The 27,796-nt window shown below is 36.2% G+C and overlaps 1 protein-coding gene across 1 annotated transcript in view; it reads left to right on the top strand.

The window, feature by feature from the left end:
• Nucleotides 1-23,355, top strand: part of fax (failed axon connections) — a 166,969-nt gene extending 143,614 nt beyond the window's left edge. The window contains exons 2-7 of the mRNA XM_069814574.1: nt 736-938; nt 6,430-6,565; nt 6,664-6,801; nt 15,573-15,703; nt 18,573-18,738; nt 22,368-23,355. Of these exons, the coding sequence (XP_069670675.1) occupies nt 736-938; nt 6,430-6,565; nt 6,664-6,801; nt 15,573-15,703; nt 18,573-18,738; nt 22,368-22,442 (849 nt within the window). The 3' untranslated portion in view covers nt 22,443-23,355. The remainder of the gene's footprint in view (nt 1-735; nt 939-6,429; nt 6,566-6,663; nt 6,802-15,572; nt 15,704-18,572; nt 18,739-22,367) is intronic.
• The last annotated feature ends 4,441 nt before the right edge of the window (nt 23,356-27,796 follow it).

Genomic DNA, 27,796 nt, shown 5'->3' with positions numbered 1-27,796 from the left:
TTTTCTCCATTACTGTATCTTGTACAGTAATGAAAATTGATATGTTTAAAATACTGTCCTGCTATATGAAAAAATATTTTTACGATTTAAAAAAAAAATATTTACTTTTTTTTTTTTTTTCTTTTCAAAATTCAGTTCACTGTGCAGTGATGAAGCGTTTTCCACATAACTCAAAAACTATCCAACATTATTTAATGAAATTTTCTCTGTGTATTTATGCATGTCATATCGACAATATGATGCAAGATCACTTCTCTATCTTTGATAGATTGTCTAATAAAAAAATAAATTCGTTTAAAAAATGGCCAAGTAAGTTATCAGTATTTTCTTCTAACACAACATTAAAAAAAATATTATTTATTAAGGAATGTAGTTGAAAGAGCATGGTATTGTAAACACGAGTTTCAGCAATAAAATAAAAGAGAGAGAACATGAAAGAGTTAACAGGTTTATGAGTTATGAGGGAAACTCTTCATCACTGTACAGTGAACTGCCACTATTTTTAATTTTGAAAAAATATATACAAGTAATTTTTAATCGTAAAAATATTTTTTTCATATAACAGAAGGACAGTGTTTACACATACCAATTTTCATTATTGTACAAGATACAGTAATGGAGGAAACAATTGTTGAATATTTCCAAAAATTCTACTGCTGTAAGCTGTACCTAACCCCTTAAAATACTCATCTATTACCCGAAACTTATTTCCTATGTGTTTGTGACTTTTTACAGAATGTTGACCATAAGATGAAATTCCGCTCAAAAAAGGGACAGCTTCCTTTTGTGGAGCTCAATGGTGAGGAAATTGCAGATAGTGCGATCATTCTCAAAGAATTGGCTCAACGGTTTGAGAAGGATCTGGACGCAGGTCTCAACAATGACCAGAAGAACGTTTCACATGCCATGATTTCCATGATTGAGAACCATCTTGTGTGGTGAGTATTAATCTTTCAGTAGCAACGGATTGCATGTGAAATACAGCCGAACTTGTCTAATTTGAAATTGTGAATAATTCGAAATTTCGCGCGGGTCCTTGTCATTTCTATACAACGCAATGTTAAAAAAATCTTTTGTGTAATTTTCTTTAGACAATTGGAAGTGACATTCAAAGAAATTCAATACCAAAATTACAAAAAAATCGCCTACAGTATAATGCGAACAGATTTGTCGACAGAAAAGCCCGAAAAACCATCGCCTACAATCGCTCAGGCCATGGGCCACATCCAGGAATTAAGATGCTATCACAGTCTAGTATTTACAGTCACTAAGCTCAATACGTAGTAAATATCCATCCATAGATAGTTGCTAACCACTAGGATCGCTAATATCGCCTCATTACAGACAATGCGAAATAGAACCTGCACAGTCTATTTTCCTAGCAACCTCACAACTCAAGCTTCGTGACTATATATACTAGAATGTGATGCTATGTTGAAACACAAAATGTGAGTGATACAATAGAATGGTTTGTTTCCATAACCTTCTCTTTTGCTCAAAGCAAATTTTGACCCAATAACATAATAAACACATTTCTTACATTCTGAATCCAATGCTAAATTTATTTTTTTTTTGCCAATTCCTGCTATTTGTCACTGAAAAATTATATTTAAAAGTATGATTTCTTTTCCAAAACCTTCTATCTTTGTTTTTCAGACCAAAACCCATTATGTTATATTTTAATTTAGAAATTGTTGATAAACTAAGAAGTATTCTAATACATTTAGTACATAGAATGGTATAAAATATCTGTAAGATAAGAATAAACACGTTCACCGCCGTGGAGTAATGGTTAGCATGCCTGCTGTGAAACGAGCGGGCACGGATTCAAATCCTGGTTGGGACAAGTTACCTGGTAGAGATTTTTCCGAAGGTTTTCCCTTAACCCATCAAGCGCAAATGCTAGGTAACTTTCGGTGCTGAACCCTGGACTCATTTAACCGGCATTTTCACCTTCATATCATTCAGACGCTAGATAAACACAGCAGTTGATAAAGCATTGTAAAATAACCCACAAAAACACGCAATTTTTTTAAATTGGTTCGTATATTTCAAAGCCAGCAATTTTTTCTTTCCTATAAAAATACCAAAGTTAAATAAACAGGTTCTGGAAACAAACCATTCAATTGAGGCATTTCCTGGAACAAGAACTTAACTACAAAATCTTTAATTTGAAATACAGAGCTTCAGATATTAGATCTGGTGTTACAGCATGGCGTAGATTGACATTCAAATGTTTCTAGAGGGTGCTGTGTTTGTTGTAGGGAAATAATATTTTATCGGGAGGGAGATGTGTTCAGGATTCAATATATTACGCTGAAAACTGATATTTTACCTTAAGTTGTTATTCCAGCGAACGCCACAATTTTTCAATCGCCCAATAAATTCGAAGAAATTTGCATGAATCGAAGATTAAATGCTGAAAAGAAGCAAAAGTATCAAACATTCTTTAAAAAACTGTGAATGCCCTGTATTTTGACAATGTCTTACAAAATACTGATTGAATAATTATGTTTTTACTGTATTGCATTGATTTTTTATGCAAGAGGTTCTGGGTACGATTCCCAAAAATGCTCCGTGAATTTTGTTGGTTAGTTTGGACAGTTTCTCTCGAGAAAAGTTGATACATTTGAATCAAAATGTCTCTGGCCTAGAAAGTAAGAAAAAATAGAAACTTGTCTACTTGAAAATATTGGATATTTGGATAATTTGATATTTTTTAATGGTCCCTGCAACTTTGAATCAATGAAGTTCGACTGTACTTCTATAGAATAATCGAAGAAAAGCAAACAAAAGTTCATAACTTATTTTAATATGTAATCCTTTCAAACTTAAAATTTTGCAGGATATAATATTGTACAGATGCAAGGGATCTGCAAATTGCTAACCATGGTTTAGTGAACAATGCGTGTTCATACATATCATCATTCTTCATCCTCCCTGATTATATTTTTGAAGTAATGTGCGTGGCTTTTGATTATATGTATATTGTTTCAAGGTTGAAAACTGTTCAGAGCAGCAAGTACACAGCATAGAATGGTTAGGAATGGAGACTTCAATGTCGGTGCACCAGAACTGAAAGAATGTATCTTGTAGCATTAGGTGACTTGCATATTAAAGTAGGTGCATGTTGTGTTAGGTCGAGTGCTTGAGCTGTAATGGGCACATTGCACTTCTTTTTTTTTTCTTTGACATCAGATAAGTAACACAGTTAACCCAAATTCGTTCATTTCCTGAAGTTTAACAAACTTTAAGAAATCTTCAGAACTGACACACAGAACATGACTCGGCTCCAGTTCAAAGTCAGCCTAAATGCGTGTGTATGTATCGTATTTCTGTTCGTCCTTGTATGTGTGTATCTGTGTTTGTGTGAGTGCATGTATAAAACAGCTTGGTGTGAGTAACATGAATAGTTTAAATAATGTAAAATATTAATTGTCCTAAAAGTTACAAAGTTCATCACTTGTGGAAATACACGCGCGTGCACACACAGACACCGCATACAGATATGTATCACATAGAAGATTCTGGTATATCTTCTAGATACAAGATTTAAGTGGGAAAATCGTAGTTTCTCGAGCTAGAAACGCAATTTTTATATAAACGTTAATAAAATCTATAAATTCCGACCGATTGTGCTAATTCTTTAGCAAAGTGTTTAATATGCGTTATTAAACGGTATTCTATCACTCGTTTCAATTTCCCACCAAACAAAATTTTTCTAAAAATTTAGTTTTTGAGAGATTTTAAGCTTTATAAACATGAATAAAAACTACAAATCCCATCGGATTACAGTATTCAATATATGAAACTATTGTATGCAATATATATGGAAAAAAAGGTTTAATATTTTCAATTATTTGAAAATTTTTCTGTAAGTTTGTTTTTTTTTTTTTTCCTTACAAAATGCAGTTTTTTTTCAGCTTCTATTACAGATAGGACTTTCAAATTTTCAGAGCACGTTGCCACAAGCCTTGTCCCTAATTTAACATGATATTTTCAATAAATCTAAATTATGAAAATAATTATGTACTGATATATATTGAAAATTGTAGTTAAAATTTGGACCGGAACAAAAAAAAATTATATTTAATGTACTATGCACTTTTCCTTCAATTGGCTGTGTTAAATTCAGGTCAGTATATAACAATAACGTGTAACAAAATCAAGTGCCTACTAGTAGCAGTTTCTGAGAAAAGCTACATGAAAAATAATGATTTTAACATAGCCGAAATAGGACGTACCGGATCCCCTTAAGAATAGATTGGAAGAGAACATAAAAATATACATTGAGAAAGGTGGTCATGAGGTAGGAAATTGTTTCCCACTGCATTTTTCATAGGCGCCATTTTGAATATTTAATTATTATCGGTAACCATAAATTATTTTTCATATTTGACTCATTCGTTCGTAGTGTTCTATCCAAGGGCAGGTCTTTCACTGCAAACCTAGCATTCTCCAGTCTTTCCTATTTTCTGCCTTCCTCTTTTTCTCAATATGATCCATATATCTTAATGTTGTCTGCCATCTGACATCTTCTTCTGCCCTGGACTTCTCCCATTCACCTTTCCTTCCAGTGCACTGTTGTTCTTTAAAGTAGAGGTAGTGACTATTTATCACACCAATTCTGAGTTTATTACACTTTCTGGTTTCTGACAAAAAAATAATTTTGTTCTTATTTATACTGCTCATAGATGGATTTACCCCCTTGAAAATCGACTGGAATAGTAATGCGATACATATGACGCATTTCAGTGCCATTACATTAATCATATGGCTGAAATTAGTATGCACAATTATATTTTTTCATATTGTCTATTTGTTGTGGAAGTGTATGTCTGCATGCGTACGGTTTGAGGGGAGGTTTCGACAGAAGTTCATTAAAAGGTCCCTTGTTAGTATACATATATCAATGGTATACAGTCTATGGTTCCCGTGGGTACCCTGAGGTTGTTTCAAGGGATACCTATTCCAATAACTACGTATTTAAAAATGCTGACATTCATTTTATTATAATGTAGCTCAGTTGGTAGAGCAGCTGGCTACGGACTGAAAGGTCTGAGGTTCGATCCCAGGTGGTGACAGGATTTTTTTCTCGTTGCCAAACTTTCAGAACGGCCCCGAGGTTCACTCAGCCTCCTATAAAATTGAGTACCGGGTCTTTCCCGGGGGTAAAAGGCAGTCAGAGCACAGTGCCGACCACACCACCTCATTCTAGTGCCGAGGTCATGGAAAGCATGGGGCTCTACTTCCATGCCCCCCAAGTGCCTTCATGGCATGTTACGGGGATACCTTTACCTTTACCTTTTACCTGTTGATAATTATTGTAATTTACATTTTTTTTGCAATATCAACTCTTATTTTCCCTTGCTTCAATAGCAGTTTACATAATTCATTACTATTATTACTGCATCAAAATTGTTGTATGTATAATATTTGATTTACAAGTATATAATTTTATACATCAGTTACTATAGTCTTTTGTTACTTCTTATACAGAGTGATTCACGAGGATTTGCCGTCTACTACGGAGCTAATTTCCTAAGACACTCTGAGCAAAAAATGTTATATAAACATTTGTCATCTCAATATTTTCAGAATTGCACTAATTTGAAGTTGTTTGTAAAATACCATTATTCTTTAGTTTTAAGGGTAAAAGAATATTGCAGATAAAGAATGAACTATTCAGGAGTATAATTTCTTTAACTAGCTAATATTCTGAAACTAAAAATGTGTTGTGAATTCCATAGTTGCTTAGTAAAGATTTTTTTTCTTCCGATTTTTAACTACAAAATTACATTTTTTACTCATCTATAACAACAATTGTTACAAATCACGTCACACTTGTAAATTCTTTAAGATTGTACATTAGAATGCAAAATTAAACTGTAAAGAATCAAGTTCCTAAAGTCGTATGATTTGTAACAATTTTTGTGATAAGTGCATAAGAATGATGACATTTTTATTTAAAAATTGAAAAACAAAATCTGTACAAAACAATTATCAACACCTTTTTAGCTTCAGAACACTAGCAAATTAAAGAAATGATACTTCTGAATAGTTCATTCTCTATTTGTAATATTTTTTTTACCCTTAAAAAAAAGGTATTTTACTAACAACTTCAAATCAGTATAACTCTAAAAATATTGCGATTAGGATAAATGTTTATATTATATTTTTTGGTCAGAATGTCTTCGGAAATAAGCTCCGTAAGTGACGGTAAATCCTCGTGAATCACTCTGTATAATTGCAATACAATTTGAGGTATGAAGGTAAATAAAAACGAATTTTAGGGTACACTAGCAAAAAGATTGAATACCATTGTATTGTATTGAACAGCAATGGCAGCAGACTACGTGTTTGGCCCACTTCTATCTATATACAGTAAATATGCCTAGTACTGAAATCAGTATTTGTCTTTGTATGCAGGGTGGTGGCATGGTGGAGAACCAAGTACCCTGAGAACGTGATAAAGGGCTACAAGATGAACCTGCAGCATGCCCTGGGCACCAGGATCCCCAACGGAATCCTCAACTTTTTCTTCAAGTTCACATTTGCCCGCAAGGTAAGTGTATAATGACGATATCACTTGGTTGCAGGTGTTCTGGTGAATATAATAGCATGTGCATTAGGGTTTAATAATTTTGATGTAATTTGTTGTAGGGTGCCAAGAAAGTGAAAGCACAAGGCATGGGTGTCCACAAACCAGAAGAGATCATCGAATTCGGCCAGAATGACCTCAAAGTTCTGTCAGAAGTTCTGGCTGATAAGCCATTCTTCTTTGGAGATGACCCCACAACAGTAAGTGGAACAATTGAGTTAGTTGCTATGGTAATAAGATGCGGTAGATCTGTAGCTGTCAGACTTTCTTAACAGGAAAATATTTACATGTGTGATGATAAGCAATAATTAAATGGACGTCAGTAGATTACTGCAGGTAGCGTAATTACTAATAATAATAATAATAATAATTTATTATAAATTATAATTAGGGGTGTGATTTATGGTAATTATTTTATCCTGATTTCGGTGATTAGGCTTAATTTCGGTTAATATTTCTTAAAAGAAAAACAATTTCCTGCATATTTCACGCCCTAAAGAAACTCAATATCAATTTATGTAACTAGTCTATGATCTTGATAGTTATAGCATGGAGTGACTAATTTTCACAAGTGTTTATAATGAAGAATGTACAAATGATACAACGTTTTGTGCTGTTTCAGCATTAAAATATGTAAAGAAACTATAATAAATTTACAAATGTAATGATATGATGTAGTAGAGATATGAGTACTGAATATGACGTGATATATTGCATGGTTGCTAAGTCGTCCATGTATATATTTTATAACTAAAAAAAAATTGTCACGTTTTATTTCAATGCTGGGTAACTTTCGGTGTTGGACCTCAGACTCATTTCACCGGCATTATCACCATCATCTCATTCAGACGCTAAATAACCTAAGCTGTTGATAAAGCGTCGTAAAATAACCTACTAAAGTTTTAAAAAAAATAGTAAGTTTTATTTCGAAGAGTCATAAAACGTGTTTTTATTGAAAATATCATGATTATTAAGTAATATCATGAATTTCTACAATTTCACGAAAATTGGAGGATATGTATTTCACTTAATTCTGATTTTTCATTAAGGAATATGCATTTTTCATGCATAAAATTAAATTAAAAATACAACATCCCTATTTATAATTTATTATTATTATTATTATTATTATTATTATTATTATTATTATTATTATTATTATTATAATTATAGTGAAAGCTCTCTAACCTGCACATGCATGGTTCAATAAAGAATTATCCAACCTAACGGGGTGTCCAAGATAGAGGGAAGTAGAAATTTTTTAGCATGCAGTGAAAGGGAAATTACTGTATATAATGTTAAGGAACTACAGTATTCAAACACTTTGTCATTTAGTTCGTCATTAACAGTTTTGTGAAATATTTTTCTTTCCCAATACAACTTTGTTCCCATACATTTAATATTGAGGTTCTGTTTTGTTGCTAATGTTTGAAACTGTTGATTTAGAAATTCCGAACTCTTCTGCAATTTTCCTGTAACTAACAACCCTAACGCAAACGATCAACAACTTCTTTCTTCCTTTTAATGGTTAATTCGACCAACTTATGCTTGTTCATATTGAGACACTATACAGACTGTACAAACTGACCCTCAGAGGTAAACACCTCAACAGAGACTGATTTCCACACTGCAGGCCTACTGAAATAATTTCACATCTTGAAGTTTACTCTTATGAAAAATAATGTCCCTTACTGCATAATCAAATTTAGCCACAGTACAGTTACAAAAAAGGGCAAAGTGGATAATTGCAGGGACGTAGAAAGAAGTTCACAGTTGCTGTACTGTACAAGGAAACATCCCCCCCCCCTTCATTCCACTGTGCCAATGATCCTTGTAAAACACATGGGTTCAATGAAGCTCAACTCTAAACAGGTAGCAGAACTACACAATAGAACAAGAGAATTATCCAAGATAGAACTATTTAAGGGTGTCCAGTTTCCAGGATTGAGGGGTGTCCAACATAAGAGGATATATTGGACATGTAAAACCATAGAAATTTGCCCTGTTCAAAGAAAATATGTCCAATGTAATGTGGTGTCTAACATTCAGGGGTGTCATTGTATTATTATTATTATTATTATTATTATCATCGTTATCATCATCATCATCATTAATAATGTATTATCATTAAGGAGTTGGGATCTGAAACTGCAGTTAGATTTTCCTCAGACATAAGACAAATGTTAAGACAGTAAATAAACTGGGATTCAACTCATCACAATGTCTTTCTGTCGCAATTCATTGATGCTAGATGACCAAGCAGTTGTGTCGTTTAATAAATAACAGATAAACTTCCAAATATTCAACGCATTACAAACAGTTGTGCAAGTTGCTATATTAACCTCAGTTGTCATGAATATAGGAATGACTACCACAGACTGAAGCTTAGGTATGTTTTGAGAGGCCACTGTACTTCATTATCTTTCCATCTTCTGCTTTATTGATGTGTTGGGTGGGTAATGTCGATTGTGAAGGAAGTTATTGTTACACTCTATAGGGCAATGTCCTCTTTATTGCTAGTGTAATTTTGTCCGTACATATTAATGTATCACAATATAGTCAGCAGTAATGGTTGTCTATTATGGCTCCGATTTTATCTTATAGTAAGACCTTTTTTTCTTTCGCTCAGAAGTCTTTGTTAAACTTGCTCAGATAAGAGTGGTACTTAATTTAGTATATTCTGCTGATGTTTGTTTTCCATATTCCTTGTTTCATCATTGTTGGTGATGTAAATCCATACCATTGTCTCGATCACTGCAATACATAGTTGATCGAGATGGCAGTGATCCTGTCATAAAGTGTAGTGATATATTTTTTTTTTATTTGGGGATATCTGATGTAATATATTTTCGTTCATTTCAAGTGATGTTAATTTTTAAACAGTCGAAAGTGACGTTTGAGTATTATTTATTGTTGTCTTGTTTTTAGTTCGTGTCTGAGGCAGTGTTGCCAATTCAGCTGTTTTCCCTCTACATCTCGCATTTTCCAGTGCTAGTTTAGCGAGTAAAATTTATGAAATTTGTATTGCTCATATAGGGATTTAGCGGTTTTTTTTAACACTCACAGCGGTAAAATAATCTTATTTCACACTGACAATATAGCAATTTAGTCCACACCTGTGGAGTAATGGTCAGCGCGTCTGGCCGCGAAACCAGGTGGCCCGGGTTCGATTCCCGGTTGGGGCAAGTTACCTCGTTGAGGTTTTTTCCGGGGTTTTCCCTCAACCCAATACGAGCAAATGCTGGGTAACTTTCGGTGCTGGACCCCTTACTCATTTCACTGGCATTATCACCTTCATTTCATTCAGACGCTATATAACCTGAGATATTGATACAGCGTCGTAAAATAACCCAATAAAATAAAATATAGCTATTTAGCAGTTTCTGCACCGTTTCTTAGCAGATTTTTAAGAATTGAGTTGGCAACACTGGTCTGAGTTTCATTTTGCATGTGAATTATTTTAATATATCCATATTTATGGAAATATGTTTTTGAAAATATGTTATGATATGTACAGAAAGAAAGAAAAAAAATAATTAAAATTAAGTTAAAATATGCCAATCTCAGGTATGTTAATTTTTTACAATTACTCTTCGAGGAATTTTCTCTATCTCACCATGTTTCCTGGAGTCCACAGATAACTGTATACATTTCTCATTAGCATTTTTAATAAATGCACTATGCAGGCCAAATTTATTCTTATCCAGTGGCCTGTGGTTTCTAATGACTGGCAGAAATCTGAGGGTGTCTGTGTATAGAACTTTTAAAAACTAAGAGGTAACTTAACTTTAATTGCTCATATTTCTTGCATCACCATGACATCGAGTTTGTTTCCAATCGTTCTGGAGGTCGGTATTATCACTAGGCATTTTTCTGTACCTTGGCCTGCAAGATCGCCAGATATTAACCCAGCAGATTATTGGTTTTGAGGCTATCTGAAGGAAAGTGTGTTCTTGAGCAAACCTACTGTAATCTACGAGAATTCGGGACCGTAAATAAGCCACAGTATAATTTTTACATTTTTTGTATTGTATTTTTGGCCAGGAGAAAATTGTGGTATACTTGTCTTTTACAAAAAAAAAAGCTGTTTTTTTTATAAAAGGAGTATTTTTATCTGGACCAAAACATAATATACCGACAAAATGTCGTCGACCTGGGTGGCGTAGTCGGTAGAGTGCTGACCTATGCCCAAGGTTGCGGGTTTGATCCTGGCCCAAGTCAATGGCATTTAAATGTGCTTAAATGCGACAGGTTCATGTCAGTAGATTTACTGGCATGTAAAAGAACTCCTGCGGGACAAAATTTCGACACACCGGGGACACTGATATAATCTCAGCAGTTGCGAGCATTATTAAATGAAACATAATTTACAATTTTCCAACAAAATGTCGTTAGTAACATAACATAATGCCATATATGCGGTCCTGCATTCGGATAAATTATAATTGTCAGACCTATAGCAGACTTCATGAGTTGAAGGACTCCATTGCACTCCTGTGGCAGATATTCCAGAACATGAACTCTAGAGTTGCTGTGTACAGCATTGAAGAGAGGCTGTTACTTGTACAAGAACAAAATGGGAGACACATACAGGCCCTGATTTACAATTTCAGAGGCTCAGAGCTTAATTTTCTTTATGAGGCCCTTCTTTTCATATATGATAACTAGGCCTATCTTGACAATAATGGAGATAATTACTACAGTTGTCTGAACACTATTTATTGATAAAATAAATAAAATAATAAAAGTGGTTAGAAACCATAAATGTTTCGGGGGCTATGCTCCCCCATCTTCAGTGGTTGTACCACGACTACGGTGTAGATGTTCTACCGCGTTTCGTATCTTAAAGAGGACTGTAAGATACGAAACGCGGTAGAACATCTACACCGTAGTCGTGGTACAACCACTGAAGATGGGGGAGCATAGCCCCCGAAACATGTATGGTTTCTAACCACTTTTATTATTTTATTTATTTTATCAATAAATAGTGTTCAGACAACTGTAGTAATTATCTCCATTATTGTCAATCTTCACTTATGAACACTGTTGTATTTTGACCTTTTAAGTATTTAATCATAGGCCTATCTTATTTTATTTAAATTGCCCCTTATCTCCTTTCACCATGTACTGTATTTATTTCACAGAGGTTTTCATTAATTCTCTATTTTGAGAGGAAGGATTAAAAATAAAGAGGTCCCATAAGGTATCAGTGATTATGTATGGTCACAAGACAGGTAAAATCTGATTGCATTGGTTGTAGTACCGGTACTTGTTTCCTCTAGTGCAGTAATTCAGGAGTTTGAAAGGAGTGTACATTTTTCCTAAATACTGACTTAGACTTGTACAGAAAAATACCTTGGCTCTCTACAATTTAGTAGCAGTGGCGAATTGTCTCTGTATGCCAAAATCTTCAGTAGTATGTGTTAAAACATTTTTAAATTTTTTAAACTGAAGTTGTCTGTGGGTAAAAGAGTTACTGCTAGTAACACATGAACGAACATACTTGCTCAGTGATCAACATTGTTTTTCCTGTTGTTGAATTTCTATAGATTTCCGTTTTCTTTATTTGGCTCCTTACTCAAATTTGGTTGGGAATCCCATTTTTAATTAGGAACATTCCTATAAAAACACTTTGGGCCATATTCATAGATATTCTTAGCGTGGGCTTCCAGTGGATGATCAGTGGACTAACATTTTTCGCATTCATAAACCAGTGTTAGCGATATAATATGATATGAATCCTGTACAAGTAATCAGTCTATAGCCCAGGCTAGATTAACATGCTCATAGCACGGGCTAGCGAAATGTCTATGCATAGCACCCTCTAACACTACCACTACACATTGATAATGGTCCTACACCAACAAAAATTAGATAAGCTGCAAGGTACACAAGCACTAAGCACTTGGTTTAGCACTGAGAACTGACAATGTTATTGTCTTTGGTTGCTGAATTCATTAATAATTATTTAAATAGGCCTACTGTTACAATTTGAATAAACTGTAAATGGTAATCGACTTTAAGTTGAACACATTAAACTCTGTAATCAACTTATAACTCTAAACTTAAAACAATGAAGTGATTTTTTATGTTTTCTAACATAATAATTCATTACATAATTACTTATTTCCTCAATTCTGATTTTCAGTTGGCAGAGTTGTCTATTTCATTTGCATAATTCATTTAAAAAAGTTTGTTCCTGGATTTTGAGGCCCCCAGATTCATGAGATCCTGAGCATAGGCACAGTAGGCTCCTGCCTAAATCAGGCCCTGGACACATACAACATCTGCAATGAAGTTATGGCAATGGGTGGTGACGCAAAAAAATTCCATTTCTTATGTAATATGTCAGTGCCAAAATTTTTAAGATCGTGTAGAAAATGAAGAGCAGTTGAAGTCACCTCTTACTTCTGAAAACTCCTATACTTTAGTGTAATGCAAAAATGACAGTTTATCATCCCCCTGGCTGCAGTGGACTTTTATTCCTAGATTGATATGATATTTATAGGGAAATTGTTGTCGTTGTGTACACGGTGTTCTGCAACCGGTGTGCCTTCACAAGATGGAAGATGTGACGCGAAAATTAATTGAAATTAAAATGGTGTGTTGACAAAACATACCCAATCCCCGAGTGTGTTGTGTGTGGTGAAAATCTCAGTAATGCTATGGTTCCCAGTAAATTGAAACGACATGTGGTAACAAAATATTCTTTTCTGTCAAACAAAGATGTATATTATTATCGTTGGTTGTTGAGCCAAAAAACACACATAATAGCTGAAACGTTGTTAATGCCTGAAAATGGGTCGTTTGAGATGTTCCCAACTGCTGACGGTAATAAAGTGTTGATGGACTTAATTAAAGAACATTTAGTAATCTTGCAGCAGAAGTTCAAGAATTATTTCGGAGAGTGGGTTCAAGATTTTTACTGGGTTCGTGATTCATTCATTGTGAATTCAAAACATCTTTCGAACAATATACTCGTACAAGAGGAACTAGCAGACTATGGTTCCCAGTAAATTGAAACGACATGTGGTAACAAAATATTCTTTTCTGTCAAACAAAGATGTATATTATTATCGTCGGTTATTGAAAAAAAAAAAAAATGATGCTCATGACGATGTCGGTACAGGTTTCACAAAAAGTACAGGAAGCTAGCTATAAGATAGAGCTATAAGGTAAAGGCCAAAAAAACACACATAATTGCTGAAACGTTGTTAATGCCTGAAAATGGGTCGTTTGAGATGTTCCCAACTGTATGGCCCCTTGCTGACGGTAATAAAGTTTTGATGGACTTAATTAAAGAACATTTAGTAATCTTGCAGCAGAAGTCAAGAATTATTTCGGAGAGAGTGTTCAAGATTTTTACTGGGTTTGTGATTCATTCATTGTGAATTCAAAACATCTTCCGAATAATATACTCGTACAAGAGGAACTAGGAGACTTAAAAGGAGACAGAATATTGAAATTAAAACTTTTCGAAGTGCCTTTGGAAACATTTTGGTTGTCAATAAGGAGTGAATACCCGGCTATCTCCGGGATGGCAGTTAATATGTTATTGCCATTTTCAACTACATATATGTGTGAACTGGGCTTCACAACGTTAACTGAAATTAAAATATCAAAGAAGGAGAGACTCAAATCTATCGATGAAGAAATGAGGCTTGCACTGTTAACGATTCCACTACAGATCAGCTACCTGTGTGCAGCTAAGCAGGCCCAAGTATCACATTGAAGGTGTGAGTAGAGTTATTTACTTTAATATTAGATGGGTCTACTATCGATAACAACTCAGGATCAGGAATTACATGTGCGTTATTCTCATTTTATCAACCAGCAGGATATCATACAACAAATTTTGATGCGGAAATAATGGCTATTCATATCTCACTCCAACACCTACTATACAGAATAGATAAATTTCAAAATGCTGTCATTCTCTATGATTCTAAAGCAGCATTATAAGCAATAAATTCATATAAAATGATGTCAATCCAAATTAAAGAATGTCACAAAATGATCCAACAACTTCAAAAACTACAGAAAAAAATTCAATTGCAATGGATACCTGCACATTGTGGAATTGCTGGAAATGAAACTGCTGACTTTCTTGCCAAAAAAGGATCAATTTAATTCAGAATACAAATACAAGCCTACCTTTTACATCCATCAAAAGACTAATTAAAAATAAATATAAAATCAAGCAAAACCAAGCACTATGTACCAAAGCCAAAGATAAAAGATGGAGCATTTTAATAAAAAAAGCAGAAATTATTCCAGAAATCCCACGTAAATCTGCAGTAGCAAAATTCAGACTGATTACGGAACATGATTATTTGGCCAAACACTTGAATAAAATAGGAATTTACACAAATCCAAATTGCCCTCTGTGCAACAAAGAAGAAGAAATAACTGAAGATCATCTCATAATCTGTGAAGTTCTACCTGATGGATCCACCACAGAGAAATATTGGAGAGCAAGAACGCTAATGGCTTTGTTGCCAAAGCCTGGCATTAGATAACAACAACAACATATTAGTAATAAAAATGCGTGTTTTCTACAGTGAATTAAAGTTCATAAATTCTTAATAAATGCAAGGGTCGATTTCTGTTTTATAACAACAACAACAATAATAATAATAATAATAATAATAATAATAATAATAACATTAATAATAAATTTAATTACATTACGTAATTATATTAAGAGTGTCACATCATAGTTTTTGAGGGGATTAATATTTTGGTGTGCCATGTTGAGTCTAGGCCCATCTAGAGTGTGCCGTGAGTAGAAAAAGGTTGCAGAACACTGGTGTACACTGTTTTGGTCATATTTATTTTTGTTCTATGATCTATTGTATAAAATGTCATGGAATCCTATGTATACATTGTCAGCAGAGGTGGTGCTTTTATATTCTTCCACCTGTAACGTACATTTATACAATAGAATACAATGCTGAGATTTGTGTTACAGTTGGACATCGTTGCATTTGCGAGCTTGGCACAAGTGTACTTCATTGACAAGGAAGTGCAGTACTCGCTCCGGGACTACATGCTGGAGAGCTGCCCCAATCTGGTTGGACATGTCAACAGGATGAAGGAGAGGTAAAGTCATCTCTCTGGAGAAAGATAAATATTTACCAGCCTGCTTCATCACAACTTTGTTCACTTGTTGAGAATAGAGTGCTTGTCAGTGCAGTGTGAAGCTCGCTTCCCTTATATTGTCAGAGCAGAATTTTCCTTTCTATCATTCTCTCTATTATTATTATTATTATTATTATTATTATTATTATTATTATTATTATCTTTTTTATACGAAATGGACGCAGTTTTCAAATAACTGTCTCTATTCCCCTTTTCCTTTCCTCTCTCTCACTTGTTTTCCCCTTCCCCATCTTTCCTCTTCCACTTCTCTCCTTTGTCTCTGTTTCCTTTCTTTTGTCGCGTTGTTTTCCTCCTTTGTTTTTCCTCTGTCTTCTGTTACTCTCGCTCTCTTTTCTTTCTCACCATTTCCCTCTTGCTCTTACCTTCTGTTCCTAGTTCATCACTTCTCGTCTTTCATCTCCCATTCCTTTTCTTCTTCCCTATCTCCTCTGCCTCTTCCCCCTCTTTTTCTCCTCTCTTTTCGTTCTATTTTATTATCTTTCCCCCCCTCTTTTCTCTCATGTCTCTCTTTTTCTGCCTCTTCTCTTTTCTTTGTTTCCACTTCCACCTTTCCCTCTCCCTCCTCTTTCAACTCTTTTCTCTCTCTTTCGCCTCTCTTTTTCCTTTCTCCGCTTCTTTTCTCTTTTCCCTTCTTCTACTTTCCCCCTCTCATACAACTGCCTTCTCTCTCTCTCACTTTCTCTTTTCTCTCGCTCTCCCTCTTCTCTTCTCTTTTTCCTTTTCTCTTTCTCCCTCTCCTCTTTTCCCACTCTTTCTTCTCTCTTCTCTCTCCCCTATTTTGCCTCTCCCTCTGTTCGTTCTCTTCATCCCCTCCTTTACCTCTCTTCGCCTCCATCCTCTTTCCTTTCTCCACACTAATTATTCTCTCTCCCTCTACTTCCCTCCCGCTCTCTCTCTCTCACTCTCACTTTCTCTTTTCTCTCGCTCTCCCTCTTATCTTCTCTTTTTCCTTTTCTCTTTCTCCCTTTCCTCTTTTCCCACTCTTTCTTCTCTCTTCGTTCTCTCCTATTTTGCTTCTCCCTCTGTTCATTCTCTTCATCCCCTCCTTTATCTCTCTCCGCCTCCTTCCTCTTTCCTTTCTCCACACTAATTATTCTCTCTCCCTCTACTTCTCTCTCTGTCTGCCTTCTCTCTAATATCTTTTTCACTTGCCTGTATCTTGCTTCTTTACTAGTAATTTTAATGGTTTTTTATTGATTCGATTTTCATTGTAGTCACGTAAATATTTCTGTTATTTGTTTTATTAAATAACAATTACACATACAGTTATGCAAGTTTAAACATGTAAATATCTTTAGATTTACCCTGTTAGCACAATACAATAATTTTTACTTATCTTGGAATGTAGGCTTTCAGGCCAGTGTTGTATGGATCAATGTTATCCGGGCTAAAGGGCCATGGTCTGTTGGCGCTGTTGCTACCATACGGTAGCTCATAGCAACACGTTGGCCACTGGTGCGGACCGCAGCGACAACTGCGAGCCATGATCCATCCCGACCTTAAATACCGCAAGGCAACAAGCCACAGTCCCAGTCGTTACCAGCATGCTAAGGAGGTCTTTGCTCTCCCATGTGCCACACCACTGATGATTCTGCCATAGCAGCAGACGAAACATATGGTAGCAACAGTGCCAACAGAACATGGTCCTTTAGCCCAGATAACATCAATCCAAATTTTTACTTAGTTACAATCTAAGCCCTCAAATTGCATTTTCATGTTTTTATATACTCGATTTTAAGACCTGATACGAGTATGAGACAGGGTTTAAGCTAGAAAATAAATAATTGTCGGAGAAATGCAAAACGAAAAATTATATTTGTGCAAATTGCGCAATACTTGTGTAATATTATAAATAATTATGCAGAAAGATAAAATTAATAAAGTATGTAGAAACAAAAAGCTATGTTATTTGTTTATTGGAGTTCTGTTACTTTCAATCTATCATACCACTCTAGATACAGTATGCTTATGTAAGTAAATCATTAGACGGGGTGCGTTTAGAATCAATTAATGCCGAATTTACATTACATTAAAATATGCTATTTTATGGGCATTCTAAACATTGAAATTCTATGCAAGTAGGTCTTTCAAGATTTATTGTTAGCGGAGCAGTGTGCTAACTCTTTTTACTGAAAGGCAGTTTCTAATTTCATTTTTAGAATATTAATACAACTAAATTCTTATTCATAAGTACGTGATGGAATTACATAAATAAATTAGAAGAAATTGTTCATTTAACTGATATGAATTGCACCAACTCTTTGAAATCAATTCCTGAACATCTATTGCCCATTATCTTTTTGAGCATTGCCCATGCCATTAGCATTTCATTTAAATTTAGATTAGTTCATATCTCTGATTTCATTTTATCCATTACCGTCTTCGTTTCTGAAGTTCAATATGGTTGTACTTTTGCTCATTTTTATTGAAAGTTTGTTGCATTTTTAGAAGTCGAGTAGCAAAATGCGACAAATGCGACTGTGGCTTAAACCCTGGTATAAGATCCTCCCAAATTTAAAGACAAAAATCAGGTAAAGAATGGGAGTCTTATTTTCGAGTAAATTCAGTAGTTGTATAATGTAGCACATTTGTGGTTTCTAGTTTTTATTATTTCACCACAATTCGATGTATCTTGTATTGCTCACCAGTTTGATTATTTGTGTTTATTGTATTTCTTGTTATCCCTGTCGGTTGGGAGTAGACTATAGTCGAAATTACTTAAAGACTATTATTTTATTAGTGTTAGTCTGACTATTATTTTATTAGTGTTAGTCTTTGTCACTGAACTATAATTCTTTCATATTTTTAGGTGTTTCCCTGACTGGGACGACATCTGCAAGACTTTGGACCTCAACTCACACCTGCCAAAACCCCCTCCAGAGGAAAAGGAGAACAAAGAGGAGAAGAAGAAAGAGAAGGATGAGAAAGAAGGAGATAAGGAGATTGAAAAGGAGATGGAAAAAGAGATTGAAAAGGTGAGGTTTCTTGCAACTGCTTAGCCCAGTGTTTTTAGACCGATTCAATCTCAGACTAACATTTAACTCCATTATGCACCAACAACTACACAAGGGCCCAGGGCTGAACCAAGCACCTGCCACCTAGTAATTAACTTCGTAAATACAAGGCGGAATAGGGGTGCTGCATGGTCAGTGTCTCAAAGGTGTTATCTGCCCTTTTTTTTTTTTAGTCGAAGTTCTCCATTTATCATGGCTTCCAATTTTCCGATTATAATATGCTGAAGGATGGGTGGAATAGAGAAAAGTTCTCTCTGGCACCGGGACTCGAACCCGGCTTTTCATCTCTACATGCTGATGCTTTATCCAATAAGCCACACCGGATTCCAGTCCCGATGCCGGACTGAATCCTCTTAGTTTAAGTTCTACCTCTCAGTTTCCTTTTATTGGCCAACCCTCATGTACTGTATCACAGATGTGTGAGAGTGGCACAATGTCCAACACACTATGTACAGAGGTGCACTCTCCTTTTCACCCATCCTTCAGCATATGATAATGCAGAATTCCTGCATGGAAATATCATATGTACTTCAGTACATCATAGTAATCCTGATTATAAGGCTTATCGATCCCGTTGTTCCATTAGTTATGTTTTATTGATAGCTTTAATTTTATTGAATTTACTGTACTTTATATTCTGTGCAGTTCAGATATATATCACGTGGAAAAAATGGAAATATAACAATTGAAAATTTATCCTTTGAAAAGGTTGAAAAATTCAAGTACCTTGGAGCAACAGTAACAAAATATAAATGACACTCGAAAGAAAATTAAACGCAGAATAAATATGAAAATTGCCTGTTATTATTCGGTTGAGAAGCTTTTGTCATCCAGTCTGCTGTCAAAAATGCTGAAAGTTAGAATTTTTATATAAAACTGTTATATTACCGGTTGTTCTGTATGGCTGTGAAACTTCGACTCTCACTGTGAGAGAGGAACAGAAGTTAAGAGTGTTTGAGAATAAGATGCTTAGGTAAATCTTTGGGGCTAAGAGGGATGAAGTTACAGGAGAATGGTGAAGTTACACAACGCAGAACTGCACGTATTGCATTCTTCATAATTAGGAACACTAAGTCCAGATGTTTGAGATGAGCAGAGCATGTGTAGAACATATGGGTAAATCCAGAAATGCATGTAGTGTTGGTTCGAAGACCTGAGGGAAAAAAGACCTTTGGAGATACCGAGACATAGATGGGAGGATAATATTAAAATGGATTTGAGGGAGTTGGTATATGATGCTAGAGATTGGATTAACCTTGCTCAAGATAGGGACTGATGGCGGACTTACGTGAGGGTGGCAGTGAACCTCCGGATTTCTTAAAATTTACTTGTAAGTAAGTAAATACAATTCAATAATTTCAAGGGAAAAATTGTTCCAGGGCCCGGTATCGATTCCGGGACCTCTGGTTGAACATACCAGTGCTCTGCCAACTCAGCTACCCGGGAACTCTACCCGACACCGTCTCAACTTTTCCCTTTATATCCACACAACTCGCGTGGGCTGACGAAATGCCAGAGACCCACATCGAGTGCACACAAACTCTGTGTGACTTGAAATTGTGGTTTTCTGTTAACGTACACAGTGACGTATAGGCCTATATTATGCAAATCTAATCTTTCAGGTAAAGCTTCCTGTATAGCAGATTTGAATAATTTCAAGGGAAAAATTGTTCCGGGGCCGGGTATCGATCCCGGGACCTCTGGTTGAACGTACCAGCGCTCTGCCAACTCAGCTACCCAGGAACTCTACCCGACATCGTCTCAACTTTTCCCTTTATATCCACACAACTCGCATGGGCTGACGAAATGCCAGAGACCCACATCGAGTGCACACAAACTCTGTGTGACTTGAAATTGTGATTTTCTGTTAACATACACAGTGACGTATATATTGTGCAAATCTAATCTTTTCAAAAGTTGAGACAGTGTTGGGTAGAGTTCCCGGGTAGCTGAGTTGGCAGAGCGCTGGTACGTTCAACCAGAGGTCCCGGGATCGATACTCGGCCCCGGAACAATTTTTCCCTTGAAATTATTCAAATCTGCTTTACAGGAAGCTTTACCTGAAAAATTAAGATTTGCATAAATACAATTCAGTTATAGAGACTTCGAAATTTTGTCGAGAAGTTTCCTTCCAAGCTGAACTTAAAGTTACTTCTGATGGCTTTCGTTGGATTTAGATGGCTAGCTTTTTTATTTTGCCTACCTAATCACTTGCCTAAAAAGACTGCCACTGTTAACTGATGGTCATCTTTCATCACGAGTGGTCTTGCAATACACATTAATTAGATTTTTCTGCATCATTTATTCTGTAGAAGTCTTCGAATTCGTACATTGCCCCCATTTATTAGTTTCTCTCAGTATCACTGAGACGATTTACTTTTCTGCCCTTGTTGGCATTTATTGAGAGCTTTCATGATGATTGAGTTCTGGAGTATCATTCAATAGCGAACGGTTCTCTAGGCCTACTAGAGATCTTTTTGTTCAGTATATTAGCAAATGTTTGTGCTAGGTTTTTGAACTTGTTTAATGTAGTCCCATGCTACTCCTCAAAACACTTTTCAAATTTGTAAACCACACGAAGCCAGTCAACAAAAGGACGAATATTTCTTCGTTAAATACACTGTAATCAGTCGGATTTCTTACTTTCACAGTTTTTTTCTTCACTACAGAAGAGTTTATTTGCAGTATACACACACATAGATATTTCTTCTTCAATCAGTACGAAAGATATTTCTAGCCCTCTTGATCGTCTACAAGTAACTGTAGAACAGTGAAGAAAATTAAGAAAATCGTCAACTATGTAATGTGAGCACAATAACATAATATTCTTCTTAGAGAGTCATTCTGTATTATTTTCATATCCTCGTTTTAAAGAAATGTGTTTTAACATTGTCTAAAGAGCCCGCAATAATTGAAAAATTGTTTGAGATCACAATGGTTTTTTTTATGAGTGTTATAAATATCTTCGGTGCATTGCTTTCCATATTATGAGGCATTTTTAAAGGCCCGGCCTTGATGGCAGATGACGTCACGAGCAGATCTGAGGGGATTGATGGCCTCTACCTTCTATTTTATTTTCCTTAAATTATATCACGTACAGATGCCTCAAACTAGGAAGCTGCCTGGAGAGGGGAAGTAGTAGAGCTAACGGAGGGGGCCCACCTAGGCTCCGATACCCAGGTATAGTCATATTATCTGAAAAGTTGACCGCTTGACAATGTATTCAAGATGTACCCTCCCTATGCAGCCTTCTCAACTGTTATTAGAACTGAGCTGTACCGTTCTAGTCCACAGTGCACAGCAGTAGGTGGACAGTGGTAGGGGAGAAGTGCTCTATGCGCCTGCACGAACGAGACAGCTTGCTAGTTTGAGGCATCTGTACATTATTGGCCGAAATAAAATTACGCATGTCATATCAATATACAGTACACCTGTCTCTAACATAATACCAGACTGGCACGCAAAGTGAGAGAATGCTTTCTCCTGTTGTGGTCAAGGCATATATATAAAACTTGAATATCTTGGTTAATTTATTTTACAGCTGTGATTGTTTGTATATTCTGTATTGACTCATTTCTATTGTATTGCAGTCTGAAAAGGAAGAGAAGGAAGTGGAGAAGGATGTGGAAGAGAACAAGCAGAAAGAAGAGAAGGATACAAAGTGAAGAGATGGCACCCCTACCGTGGTGATTCATTTTGGTGCAAAATGAGGAAAATTACAAACCCATTTTATATAAGCATTTTTGAAATACTGAAATTTTGAGGGTTATTTGTGTAGCTTTTTGTAAAAAAGACAAAAAAATATGAATGATTTTTCTATGTCTACATGTCTGGAGTAGAACAGTTCGATGGTTGTTTCCCCATTTGAACATTTTGCGAGGTGTGTCCATCGTTCCACTTTGCCTTTTAATGTGCGACACCACGTAGCTGTGTTGATGTTCATCGAGCTTGATTTGTGTGCTACAGCTGTATGAATTGTTCGCTAGGTGTAAGAGAGCGAGGCGTGCGTACCAGAGCAAGTGGGGCTCACATCCGGGACCAGCGTACAGACCGCGGGCTGGACGAGCCATGTTCCCTCCGCCTGCCGAGCGCTGGAACTGGAACATGGTTCGCTCTTTGTATATTCCCACCCCCACAATTCTTTGAGGCAGCTCAGAAGTAAAAAATGATATATATACCCCATGGGAAAGCTGCTTATACAGTATGTAGGTGTGTTCCCCTTCCCCTACAAACCACTTGGCTTGTTTTTATTAATAGCATAGGCATAGTTGTATACTTACCGAGATTTTATTGATTAAGAGAAAAAGAAAGATGAAAATGTCACAGGGAATTGTGATGTAAAAAATAAAATATGGCATGACATAGTATGTATGAGAGAAGTTATTATAATGAAATGTATGATATATATGTTTTATTGGGAATGTTGCCGCAGATGTCGGAAATGCATATCAAGTACTGTCCGGCCATAATACTCACAGTGGCACACCCATATTCATTACTATATATTGGCTTCTTTTTTTGCTTTGTAAGCTGTAATTAAAAGAATTGCCCAATAAAGGTAAAAATATCTTGATTTAATTTGTTGCCTTTTGTGTGTATGTGTGTGTGTTGACTTGTCCTTTACAACTGATTTTTATTGTTCATTCAATTTTTAAGTGTTAGACATCTGAAGTCCGATTAGTATAATATGTAGCTAAAGTATATTCACCGAGATGAGACAGCGCTGTAAACACAACAGACTGCGTGACGCTGGAGCTAACAGCTAGGGGTATACAGCTGCGTGCACGCTCTATGTCTGTAGTCAGTTCAGTGTTACGCGCACGTGGTCATGCTTTATGAGCTCCTGAATTTAGCTTCATACCAGTTTTTTTTTTCTTTTACGTCTTGTTTCTGTAAATATGCGTATTTTGAATTAAAGTCGTGTTGCTGTTATTTCCGGTGTGACTCCTCCCCTTTGCTTACGTTTTAGGAAGTGAAGGCTCTATAAAGTCTAGGTAGGTAGTATCGTTCGCCATTTTTGTTCTTTCGTTGCCGAGCTACCAGATGAATCTATTTGCTTCACTGTTAAACATTATCATGTTGTAGCTCCTATGATAATAAATCAAACGCACTGTAATTGAGCAAATAATTGAAAGGCAAATAACGTCCTCGTGTGATTTCTGCGAACGCCAACGAAATAGCCAAAATGGCAGGCGATTATATTAAATATTTATCGAGCCATAGGAAATTCATTACATCATCAATAGCGAATGACAAGACGTTCACGTTTAAATGTAGCCGACCTGCAACTTGATTGGCTGCCAGAAATAAGAGCGATGGGACTATATATGTATTTATCTGTTTCAATTTTATATTCGTTTAGTAATAGGAAGTTATTTTGTTATTTTGCTTATTTTTGTTTGGCCTACTTGTGAGTAAATCATGATGTCCTCTATGGAGATTGTAAGTGAAATCAATATGGTACGACTGTCCGTAAATTCTTTTTTTTTTTCTCTCTCTCTCTCTCTCTTTTGTACAGAGGAGGGATCCAAAGGTTTGCACTACAGCCTGAGGCTTATTGTAGTTACCACTCCTATTCTATGAATGATTAGATAGCCAAACGGCCGTGCTCTTGTACAAGTACAGCACGCTGCACCGTGAACTTAACCCAGGCTGTTGTATGGATGATATGTGAATTAATGATGGCGAAATGAGCCCGAAGTCCAACACTGAAAGTTGCCTAGCAATTCTGCTTCGACTGATTGAGAGAAAATCCCAACCAGGATTTGAACCTAAGCCCGCTCGTTACACAGATGTGCTGAACATTACTCCACAGCAGTGAACTGTAAATTGGTTTACACAACTAGCTTCATATGGGTGAATGACGAACAGTTATGTTCTCGCCATTACGAAAAAAAACTGGTATGTATGAACCTAAAGTATTTATGTAAAGAAATATAGAACAAATTAATCCTACAGAATCTATTACCCATATTTCATGTAAGATACAGAATTTGCTATAGGAAACAGTGACGATGTGTTCTGGAGACAATAAGTAAATAGTAAATAATTCGTGGCAGTACAGTCAAGTCTTTATAGTTGCACAGCATTGTCTACTATTCGAATTGCCGTTCTATAATATAAATTGTATATAAAATATCTTCCACGGAAGTCAACAGAAAATGCGTTGTGCTTGCTTACTTCCGGTTTTTAAGGAACCCGTCAGTTCATTGCCCCTCTCACATTAGCCTGCCATCGGTCCCTATCCTGAGCAAGATTAATTCAGTTCCTACCATCATATCCCATCTCCCTCAAATCCATTTTAATATTATCGTAAGTATCGAAAAAAAAAATGGAAATAATTGAATGGTTTGAAAAAGAGAAACTGTAGCTCATCTCGCATCAGAATACGAGATTGGAGCTACAACTGCGCGATTTAATAAAAAAAAATAATAATATGTAAAAAAAAAAGTATGTAAATCTACAACATGAGACCTCCTTTATTCCTATCTTTCCTGAGACATTTATTACAAAGGACTTCTTTGCTGCTTAAAAACCCGTTGTTGACAACCAGACTTAAATTAGTGAACTTCTGATCCACTACCTAGCGAGTTAAATACAAGACCACGGAGGAAATTACAAAATCTTTCAAGGTACGGATTATCCGATTTTTTCGATCAACTGTTCAGTTCATCCCTTTCATTACCGCGGATAATAGAGGTTCTGCCGTATTATATGGTTACCACAATGATCCTCCAAGCTGTTATAGCTGGCTTTTGTAACCAGATTTCACTACCCATCGAAGCTCCCCAAGCAGGGGTGAATCTAGCTACTTGGCGCCTCTAGGCAGAGAAAAATATTTCCGCCTCTTATTTCGCCCCATATGCGTCATTTGGATCAAATGAAATAATTAATTCACGCCATTATTACTGTTTCTAATATCGGAAACGCCTGGCTCAGATAAACCACGCGCTCCACTTTTTTTTTCAGCACTGTTCGCCACATTATTACACTCTGATGTATCTGGACGCGAACTGGAACAAGCTGACTGTGTTTGTTTTTTAAATGGCACATCTATTTTGCATTTTTTCTCAAATTTTTTTTTGTCTTTCGCGAGTTTCCGGCATTGTTGTTTAGTTAACTGTCCAAAGACAGGTCTGGACCTCACACCATCAAAGCATCACTCATGACGCAACTAGTCCAGGAGATAATGGGGTAAGTTGGCCAGTTTCTTTCCCCCTTCATTGCATACATCACTGACTAGCTACATATTCCACTAATCAGACATCAAATGCACACAAATAATTGTTCTTCCTCTGACACATCGTGAAGTGAGATGTAGGCCCTACTGCCTGATAAAAGATTTACATATCAGCCAGAACCTCAATCAGATGTGTTTCTGGTATTGAGAACCACTTAGCTTTTTCGAACTGTCACTCATTACAATGAATATTAAAATATAAATTACTTAGCTACAAAACAACTGCACTCTTAAACTCTTTACCATTTCAAATTAAACTGAACTTCCAAGCGTCCGACTGCTACAATTGCTGGCAGTATTTTTTTAAATTGAAGTCTGAATGGACATTATTATGATAGAGATAGCAACATCTCTCATCACAAAGCTTATGATTGCGAGCAACGAGATTTCTCTTCCTAACATATCGTAATATAATATCAGTGAGTTCTTTAAAGTTATCACATGAGACTCTCACGATGAGAGGACATAACATTGAAAAAAAGTGCTATGATCGCATTGTGACACTATTATTGAAAAACTGTCCTTTTTTCCGTTGGCAGACCATTGATTAAATTTGAACTGATTGTTGCCAATGTTATTCATATCCTTTTCATTGTACGTTTAAGTTCATGTACTCTTTTAAAGAGTTATGAATCAAATTTAAAAAAATACGAGGGAGATCCAGGAAATAACGACCGTTCACGCATACCCGCCGCGCAGCTGACTCCCCTTCCTTGTTTGAAGGTCAACTGGCTTCCTTAACATGTGCTCTCATAATGTTGTGAATACTGGTTGCAACAAGTCGCCATTGTGCATTTTGTGTTACTTCAAAATGAACGACGTGATTGATAATCCCGCCGACTGTGAGGTGAGAAGTGTGATTCGATTTTTGAATGCCCGACATTTGAAACCTGCAGAAATTTACCGGCAATTGAAAGAAGTGTATGGTGATACTGTAATGAATGAAAGAAATGTGAGAAAATGGTGCGAAATGTTCAACAATGGGCGAGCAAATGTCCACGATGAAACTCGACCCGGACGCCCATCACTCATCACAGAAGACCTGAAGACTAAAGTGAATCTTCATCTTACGATGTTTGGGTGACCGGAGACCAGGAAGTCGCAGGTTAGATTCCCGCTCGAGGTTGTGAAATTTTTCTTTCATACCATGGCATGATTGTGACTATAGTAGCATCTAATTCACTAAAGTGAACGACAGAATCTTGCAAGACAGGCGCACATCACTCGACGAATTGCATATTGCCTTTCCTGACATTTCTCGTTCTTTGCTTGGTGAAATTGTGTCGCAACATCTTGGCAACCACAAAATCTGTGCACGATGGGTTCCACGGCAACTGAGTGACCAACACAAAACTCAGAGAATGGCCTCAGCATTGACATGCTTGATGCAATATCACACAGATGGAGACGCCTTTCTTGATCAAATTGTGACTGGTGATGAGACCTGGGTGTCTCACAACACCCCAGAGACCAAGCGCCAATCACGTCAGTGGCATCATCCCTCATCACCCAAGAAACCGAGAAAATTCAAACAGACTCTCTCAACACAAAAAGTCATGGCTACTGTCTTTTGGGATCGCAAAGGTGTTCTTTTGCTGGATTTCATGCCAAAAGGTACTACGATCAATGCAAATCGTTATTGTGAGACTTTACGAAAACTACGACGAGCCATCCAAAACAAGAGGCGAGGAATGCTTTCGAGAGGAGTTGTGCTTCTTCACGACAACGCCCGTCTGCACACTGCTGCTTCAACTCGAGAATTGCTGGATCAATTCGGTT

Source organism: Periplaneta americana, chromosome 2, assembly GCF_040183065.1.
Source record: "Periplaneta americana isolate PAMFEO1 chromosome 2, P.americana_PAMFEO1_priV1, whole genome shotgun sequence".
In the NCBI taxonomy this organism is placed as follows: domain Eukaryota; kingdom Metazoa; phylum Arthropoda; class Insecta; order Blattodea; family Blattidae; genus Periplaneta; species Periplaneta americana.
Note: the sequence above shows the minus strand (reverse complement) of the source record. Positions and strands in the feature narration are given on the sequence as shown.